At 52.1% G+C, this 8,849-nt stretch overlaps 1 protein-coding gene across 2 annotated transcripts; it reads right to left on the reverse strand.

Moving 5' to 3' along the window:
• Positions 1–4,800: 4,800 nt before the first annotated feature.
• LOC149317268 (uncharacterized) lies at positions 4,801–7,358 on the reverse strand. 2 transcript variants are annotated; one of them, XM_089518846.1, is made up of 3 exons: positions 6,659–7,358; positions 6,302–6,547; positions 4,801–5,962 (listed from the first exon to the last, which is right to left on the reverse strand). In XM_089518846.1, exons 1-3 carry the CDS (start codon positions 7,134–7,136, stop codon positions 5,166–5,168), a joined length of 1,521 nt encoding a protein of 506 aa, XP_089374972.1. In that variant the 5' UTR covers positions 7,137–7,358; the 3' UTR covers positions 4,801–5,165. The 2 variants fall into 2 exon arrangements, with proteins under 2 accessions (XP_089374972.1, XP_089374970.1); XM_089518844.1 differs by having other exon boundaries at positions 6,302–7,358.
• Positions 7,359–8,849: the final 1,491 nt, after the last annotated feature.

An 8,849-nucleotide genomic window follows, 5' to 3' on the forward strand; every position in this document is an offset into this window, starting at 1 on the left:
CTCCTCTAATAATAATAATAATAATAATAATAATTTATTTATTTATATTTCCCGCCTCTCCCTGAGGATTGAGGTGTGATTACATCTGATAAAATAAATACAAAATACACATACAAAGATACAATCAATAAAATACTGACATTATTAATACAATTGCATGACAATCATAGCAAACATGGCAGTCATAATCAAAGGAGTGGAATATTTTATTTAATAAGGCTCCTATACAAGGTCTGGTGGGTAAGCTCGCTGGAAGAGATCCATCTTAAGTGCCTTCTTAAAAGCATCTAAGGTACAAGCATTTAACCACTGTGCCACCAGGGCTCACTGATACTGTGAGGCCACCCAATAGGATTACAGCCAGTATGTGTGCAGTCATTTTTGACACAGTGTTGACACTGGTTGGGACCTTTCTCTGGTCAAGGAGATTGATTGCAATGGAAGGAGAATGTGCTTCTCCAGTCCCCTTTGCTTGAAAAGCAATGGCTGTTTATGCAATCATCAATTTGGGCTCCTAAAGGAATGTTGCTTAAAAGTTCCATATTAAGAAATCTAGACTTGAAATAACTAGGAAATGAGTAAACTGAAACTCTATAATTAAATTACAGTATACAGCCATTGTGCATCAAATATCTATTGATCAGTGAAAGAATATTCTCCTGAGGTTTCTTAAACATACAAAGCATAAATTAATTTGCCATGTAATTAACTCAAAATGACTGCCAAGGGAAATTAATATTAGGGATTTTTTCTTCTGCATACTGTGTAAATGGTAATTTTAATAACTCTAGTAAATGATGTGTCAAACAGATCTCATAACAGTGGTTCATTTTAGGTAGGCTCAAGGAGGGAAACACTTGTCCCCTGGGTTTCATAGACACATGCATCACCCACCACGACTCCCTGTAACTCAGCCTCTCTTGATGACTCTCTTATTCCACTGTGGCACCGAAAGTACACTGTAACACTATCCATATCTGCCAATGTAGCTTTAACATTTCTAGCTAAAGTAAGTTTAATATTTCCCTGGGAAATGCAAAAGTAATTTACTTCTTTTTGTATGTTTTTTTGAAATGTACTAAGGCGGGCTACAGACGGGCAGGGAAAGACGTCTTGGATGTGTATTCAGCTCAATACGGAGCCTCCAGACGGCCCGCCCCGGGGGCGTGCTTCAGGTGTTGGAGCTTCCACACGGGGGGCAGTGAAGACGCCCCACCTGGGTCCATTTCGGACCCGGAGCTTTCATACGGCCGCCTCGGAGGACGCTGCAAAAAGAGAAGCAGCTTCCGCACGGGCGGCGCAAACCGCGGCTTTTTTTTTTCTTTTGCCGCATGAGAAGTGCGCAGCTGCGGCAGTCTGCCAGCAGCCGGCAAATTTCCCTTTTGCCGGCTGCGAAGTGCGCATGTGCACCGTTAAAGGGCCCAGGTCCCTTTAAACTTTTTTCCCCGCCCTGCCCAAGAACAAAGGTGGCCTCCTGCCAGCTGGTGATCAGCTGGTGTTGGCATCCTTGCCCGCTTGCGCATTGCGAGTGCCACCACTGGCATCATGGATGCCTCCTCTCCTTTGTTCCCTGTGGTCTTAATGAAGCTGCAATGGACAGCCACAGCTGTCGCCGCTGCCACCGCCGTCTTCCCTGCCTCCTCTGCCCCCTCCGCCTCCATTGCCACTGCAATGGAGGTCCCATCATCCACCACCATGACAGCTGTAGACTTGGATGACAGCAGCAGTGATGATGATGATGGCACAGAACAGCGAACGGCAGCGGCTGCCATAGCGCTTCATATGGCTACTGTTGGCGGTGCCATGGCCCTGGCCAGAGTGGCACGTCTCCGCCGATGCTGGCAGGTCCCTGCATCGCACGACTTGTGGGACAACTTTGTCTCAACCATATGGTCTGACGAGCAATGGAGGCATTTCTTCCGAATGCCCCGTGCCCTCTTCCACAGGCTTGTGGGCATCCTGCGCCCAGAACTGGAGAAGGCAGACACAGTGATGAGGAAAGCCATCCCGGTGGAGAAGAGAGTGGCCATTGGTGTCTTTTCACTGGCACACAAGTCCACCTACATTGTGACGGGGGCGCTCTTTGGGACTGGCGTTGCCACCGTGGGGGAGATCGTGGTGGAGTTTGCCCTGGCCATGGAGAAGCTGCTGCTGTCAAGGACCGTGTACCTGGGGAACGCACGTGAGGTAGGGACAGCCACACCACCTTCCCTTTAATCTTTGGCAGCCCTGTGGTATTCTGTGTCAAGTATCACCCCCTCACTGTACATTTGCTGCTCTTGCTATGGTGCAGTTGCGCACCTGTAACATACTTGTCATCTCAATTCCTCTGTTTCTCTCCCTTCCTTTCCCCCACAGATTATGGATGCCTTTGGTCGCCGCGGCTTTCCACAAGTGGTTGGCCTCATGGACGGGTGCCACTGCCTGATCATACCACCCTTGGGGCTGAGGAATGCCTATGTCAACAGAAAGGGCTCCTATTCTGTCATCCTGCAAGGGACATGTGACCACACAGGAAGATTCGTGGACGTGGAGCTCGGGTGGCATGGGTCAGCACACGATGCCAGGGTGGCACGGAATTCTCTCATCTACGAGGCCATGGAGGCTGGCATCTATGTGCAAGGGAACCCCAGCATCAACATCAGAGGCCAGCAGATCGGGCCCCTGATACTGGCTGACTCTGCCTACCCCATTCGGAAATGGCTCATGACACCCTTTAAGACCCCACGCACTCCCAGACAGAAGATCTTCAACAAGAAGTTGAATCGCGTCAGGGGGGCCGTGGAAAGATCATTTGGCAGATTGAAGGCGAGATGGCGCTGTCTCACTGCCCCACTCCTGGTGGCAGAGGAGAACGTGGTGCCCATCCTGGTATCATGTGTCATTCTGCACAACATCTGTGAGACCAAGGGCAGGGTCCTGGATGAGGGCATGCGATATAGGCGCCGTTTTGTGCTGCCCGCCCCGGCACCAATCACAAGGGATGAAGAGAATGCCAAGAAGGCAGCAGGGGAGGCTGTGAGGGATGCCCTGGCAGATTTTTTCCTGACAAGGAGAATCTGAAGGATGGCTCCTGTGCCATCATCTGTGATGTCAGAGTGCATTGTACTGTAATAGCATAAGCACATGAATAAATGTATCCCATTATCCACAGTTTGAGTCTGCCTATCATTCCTGATCTGTGCTGTGGGCATGTTTTGCCACGTGCCTGAGGGGGACACACACAACCACACACACACAAAAGGTCTCCTGGCGCCTGTTTTCCTGGGTGAAAAAGATACATCAGCTCCAACTGCCAATTGCCCCTTTGACAATGTATCAATCTCCCTCAAATTCAAGCTTTCCTAATGGCCCATTTGAATGTATCAATGGGGTACTCAGAGGGCATCTATTGGGGGAAAGATTCAAACTGCTCCTCTGAAAGCTTTCATTGGCCTAGGACCACCGTGGCCTAACGGCCCAGAGCCACAGGTGCCCATATATACCCGTGCGCAACTGTGAAAGACCCCAGGACGGCGATCAAGATGGCAGAGCCACGCAGGAGGGTCCCGGTCCGAATCGCCTACTGGACCGATGAAGAGGTCGGGATCCTCCTGGACTCCCTGATGCCACAGGCAGCCGCGAGGAGGGTGATGGCCAGCACCAACAAGCCCAACCGGGGGCATTTCCTCGAGGCATCTCGTGCCCTCCGAAACCGAGGGTTTCAAAGAACGCTGCACCAATGTAGAGTTAAATTTAAAACTCTGAAGGCAGCGTTCTTCGAAACCCTTGAGGATTTCGGAGAGGCGCCCCCGGTTGACAGGCGGCCACCATTCTTCTCGCGGCTGAAGGACCTGTGGATCAGGGGAGATCGGCCCAGACCGGAAGATCGCCGTCCTCCAGGTAAGCCAGAGCTCTTGCCATGCCCTGTCCTCCCCTCCTTGACCCTTCCCTTGCCCTCTTCTCCTTCCTGCATGGTGCCAATGCCATCCCTCCTCTTCCCTTCTGCAGGCGTGCGGCCGAGGCGGAGGCGGAGGGAGGGAGGGCACCCTGCCAGGTCGCCCTCTCCACCATCCTCGGGGGACGAGGATGTCCCCGAGGGTGGGCCACAGCCAGGACCAGCTGCTGTGGCCCCTCCGCAGCCAGAGCAGGCTCCTCTGGCGGAAGGTAGGTCCCCAGGGTGAGGGGTGGGGGTTGCCTGCCTGCAGCCCCCACGACACTTGTGCCCTTATCTGCCATGCCAGCATGGTAACTTGGGCCTTTCCTTCCCCTTTTGCAGGGCTTCATGTCCTTGCTGCTGCCGCCGTCGCGCAGGAAGAGGAGCCTGGGCCGAGCCGCCGCCTGCCAGGACAGCCAGGGCACTTGGCCCTCGATGCCAGTGCCCTGGATCGTGTCCTCCAAGCCCGGCAGCAAGGTAAGTGTAGTGGTGAACCCAGGGAAGGGAGTGGGGGCACCCAGAAACCCTGCCTGTGGGAGTGGGTGATGGGCTCCACAGGCTGATCCTAACCATCCTCTTTCTTTTCCCCCCACAGAGAACCGGACGGAGAGGAGGTTCGCTGCTCTCGAAGCAAAGGTGGACAAGCTGGCAGAGAAAGTCTCCTCCATGGAGGAGACTCTCCAGGAACTCCTCCGCCGGCTGCCCGCCCCACCGCCTCCTCCCCCTCCCTGAAGCAGCTTCCCTTCCCTGCCCCCTCTGCCATCCCCCCTTCACCACCCCCCTTCACCCTCCCCCTTCCTTTTGTATATATGTACATAGTGAAAACAATTTATTGTTATTGTTAATAAAAAAGTTTATTTTTTAAAAAAAAAATTTGTGTGGTTAATTATGCGCAACTGCGGCGGTGTGGCTGTGAGTGTGAATGAGATAGCTTAGGCGCAACTGTGCAGTCTAAAGCTAAGCAGGAGTGGTGTGAGGTAGCAATCTCCAAACTCTGTCCTCCCAGGCATTTGGACTTCATGTCCCAGAATCCCAGACCACAGGGCAAGGTGGCTGGGGATTCTGGGAGATGAAGTCCAAACGCCTGGGAGGACAGAGTTTGGAGATTGCTGGTTTGGGGACCAGTGAGCCAGGCATGGTGGGAGGAGAGAACAGGAAGGGTAGAATAGGGTAGATGGGCTGGGAGGGAACACATGCCCTGGGAGGCGAAATGATGTCTTTATGGGACATCATGGGACCTAGTGCCTTTTCAGTGCTCCCTGCCCCTTGATCCCAGGCCCAGGCCCCCTCTAGTTGCCCTTTGCCTTTGGGGGCGGGGTGTGGGCGGTGGGACTGCCACTGACTGACTGAAGAGGCTGGAGGATGGGCCAGCCAGAGGCTGCTGAGCCGGTTCCACCTCCATGGCAACTGCCTGCTCCTCAGCTGGAGGGACTGCTCTTGCTGGGGGCTCCTGTGGCCCTACTTCTTCCTCCACGACCCTGGGGACAGCAGCCCTGCCTCTTCCACCTCTTGCTGGGGGCTCCTGCTGCTCAACCCCTTCCTCCACGACCCTGGGGACAGCAGCCCTGCCTCTTCCACCCTGCTCCCTACGTACCCTTCTGCGTCTCGGGCCACCCTGCCCTCCCCTCATGACCTCCAGCATTTGCCCCATCAGAACAGTCTGCGCTTCCATGCTGGTGTTGAGTCGCCTCTGCTCCTGGACTGTGGTCTCATGATGTTGGTCTGACCTCTCTAGTGCTGTCTCCTGGTTCTGAACGCCCCTCAGTTGAACTTCCAGTGCCCTTTCCATGAGCTCCCTGCGGGACTGTCTGCTCCTCTCCCTTTCATCACAGGCTCGCTGCGCCTGCTGCATCAGTGCTGTCATTTTCTCTTCTGAGCAAACCTTGAGCACATCCACAGCTGCCACAGTTCTAGTAGCTGCTGACGGACGGACCCTTTTCTTCTTGGTGGCAAGGCGCTCCTCTGCTGACATGGCAGCTATGGGATTAGCTGCAGGAGGTTCTCCTTCTCCTTCTTCTTCTTGTTCTGCTTCAGTTCGTCCTCCTACTATGGGACATACAAGCAGAGAGTCATAGAAGCCTACAGTTAGCAGAGACCCTGAGGTTCATCTAGACCAACCCCATTCTGCCATGCAGGAACTCTCACTCAAAGCTGTGGCAAAGGGTGGAGCTTCAAACTAAGGGCGTGGGGAAAGGACAGATTTACATGCAAGGGAGGGGTGCCTTAGGAATGTGGGACACATGCAGGACATGACCATGCCAGGGACACTCACAATCCTACTTGCACAGCAACCTTGCAAACATACCAGCACAGTAAGCAGTGAATGAGACATGCCACAATTGCGCAGTTGAGCCATGCATTTATAAACAAAAATATAAGGTTTACCTTGCATACTCTCTTCGGTCTCACTGCCATCGCTGGCGGGTGCACTGGCCCGAGAGAGAGGTGAACGGTCACGGTAGCTGCTGGTCGTGGAAGAGGATCCAGCACGAGATGGTGGTCTCCTTCTGGAGCTCCCAGCCTCAGCAGACATTCGTCTGAGCACGGCACGGGGGTCCAGAAATCTCTGGCTGCTGGAGGAATCACCTGAGTCGGGGTGTTCCTCCTCCTCCTCCTCCTCCTGCTCCTCACCTATATGACAAGGGACAAGGGTCATCTCTGGCCTGTGCCTACCCTGGGGCCACATCTTCCCCTTGTCCCATTCCCCCCTGCCTTCCCCCCAGGGGCCCTGGCACATCTTACCCTGACGAGGCATCAAAAGGTCTTGGGCACATTCAAGCTCCGGGGTCTGCTCCTGCTCCTCCTCCACCACCACAGGCTCGGCTCTGGCTGGCTGGCCCGCCGGGACCCTCACGCGCTCCCCACTGGTGGCTAGTCTGTGGGGTCTGATGCTTCCATCACTTTTGATGAAAGCATGCAGCTCCTTGTAAAAGGGCGGGGGGGCGCCCTTTGTAGTACCTTTAGCCAGGGCATCTCTGTATTGTTTGTATTGAGATTTCAGCGACTTGCATTTTCGGCGACACTCCTCCAAGGTTCTGTTGTGGCCCTTGACTTTCATGGCTTCTTCCACTTCTCGATATGTGTCAGCATTCAGGTAAGACTGCTCCAGTTTCTGCAAAATATTTGGCTGGGACCATATAGCTATGAGGTCAGCCGTCTCAGTATGAGACCAAGACGTCCCCCTGCCTTTTTTCGGGGTGCTGGTGGATGGCTGTGCCATCCTGCCTGGTGGCAAAGGGGAGCCGCCGCACAGCTGTGCCAGGAGCAGCCGAACTGTGCCCGTTCCCAGGTGAAAATGGCGCAGGAATGTGTGTAGGGGGTCACTTTAAATTCCAAACTTTCCCTTATCACTTTCTACAACCAAAACATCCGCCGGCAAAACTTACAACTTCCCGCGGTTCTAGCAACGCATGCGCACAAGTGGCTCTAGGGTTAGGGTTACGAGTCTTAAAATGCGCCGCAGCTGTGCCGCAGCTTCCACAGCTGCATGGCAGCGGACGTTGCAATTTAAGCTTGACTGCAAACCACGCATGTCCCGGACCCCGACCCATTATGCGACGCAGCTGACACGGAGCTTTTAAACCGGCAACTTATATTTGCGGCGTAGCAATTCTGACGTATCGGTGCAGGGGCTTACAGACGGAGATGCGCACGTACGTATCAAATCAAAAAGAAGCGGAAAAAAGCAGCACCTTTTTAATGCCGCTTCTTCCCGCTTGAGGCGTGCGGGGGGCGTGTTCATGACGGCATTCAGGGAAAGCCCGTCTGAAGGCTCTACCTTCATGACGTCATGAGTACATCCCTTTTTGCCCGTCTGTAACCCGCCTAAGACATATTAAGATTTGTAATCTCCTGAAATGTCATAAATATCCTAAAGGCATGAGATCCTGTCTGATATTGAAAGCTAAGTAGGTTCAGCCCTAGATGATATTTGGATAGGAGACCACAAACCAATACCAGGTCCTATAGGCTATATTTTAGAGGATGGAACTGGCAAAACCACCCCTGAATAGTCCTTGCCTAAGGAAACCCTATGAAATTCATGGTGTCGCCATAAGCTGAAAGGCAATTTGAAAGCCATAAGTTGATAGGCGACTTGAACACACAGTCTCCTTAAACTCTCTGCTTTGCTCTGCTGACATTTGCCCTTCTTAGGAAGTCACACTCTTGGTTTTAAAAAGAGAAGTACATCACTTTCCTTCTTTGCCTTCTCAGCAAATCTCACTCTACCCAAGAAATAAACAGATCACATTCCTGAAAACCCCTTGTCACCTACAAAGTGTTTGAGTGTGTGCCCTCTGTTGCCCGAATAGAGTTGAGTACATAATAAAATGAATTATGTGGTAAATAAACCATATGAAATGAATTTACATTTATATTAATGTTTTTAGCTTTTATTTTGTAATGTCCTACATTATTTTTCAAAGTCCTGCATTTTAAGATGCCTTGTCCTCCTTTGCAGTTAACATCTGGTCACCCTGCTCTCTGAACTTCCCTAGGAGTCTGAGTAACTCTTCTGATTTAGAATGGAGTTCCTATAAAAAGCCTTTAGTTTTTTCTCCAAGCCATTGATATCTTTACTTCTCAATCAGGATCTCTAACCACTGCACCCACTCTTTATCACTTCAGAGCAGCCACCAAGAAGGTCCTCTCTTGCAGCCTCACCCATTGTGCTTGGAATGGAACTGAGAGAAGGGCCACTCTTGAGGATTTCAGAGCCCGGGCCAGCTCATACAGGGAGATATGGAATATGCAGGTAAAATCAAAGCAAAAAGAACTGAAAAGTCTTGCGACTTCCAGAGAATTTTTTTCCTATTTGGCCAAGCTCAGAATCTCAAACTAAGCACCATTCTGTTGGAGACACTTACCATGTGGTGAGTTATACCATCCATGTCTTCAGATGTCCCTCTGCTGTTTCTGTTAATTCACTTCA

This window comes from Sceloporus occidentalis, unplaced genomic scaffold, assembly GCF_023333645.1.
Source record: "Sceloporus occidentalis isolate IW3139 unplaced genomic scaffold, rSceOcc1.0.p SCAF_3, whole genome shotgun sequence".
Lineage (NCBI taxonomy): Eukaryota > Metazoa > Chordata > Lepidosauria > Squamata > Phrynosomatidae > Sceloporus > Sceloporus occidentalis.

Coding starts and splice junctions, on each gene's coding strand:
- LOC149317268 (XM_089518844.1), bottom strand. CDS start 7,136: ATGGCACAGCCATCCACCAGCACCCCGAAAAAAGGCAGGGGGACGTCT. Junction 5,963..6,301: donor GACCGAAGAGAGTATGCAAG/GTAAACCTTATA, acceptor TATGTCCCATAG/TAGGAGGACGAACTGAAGCA.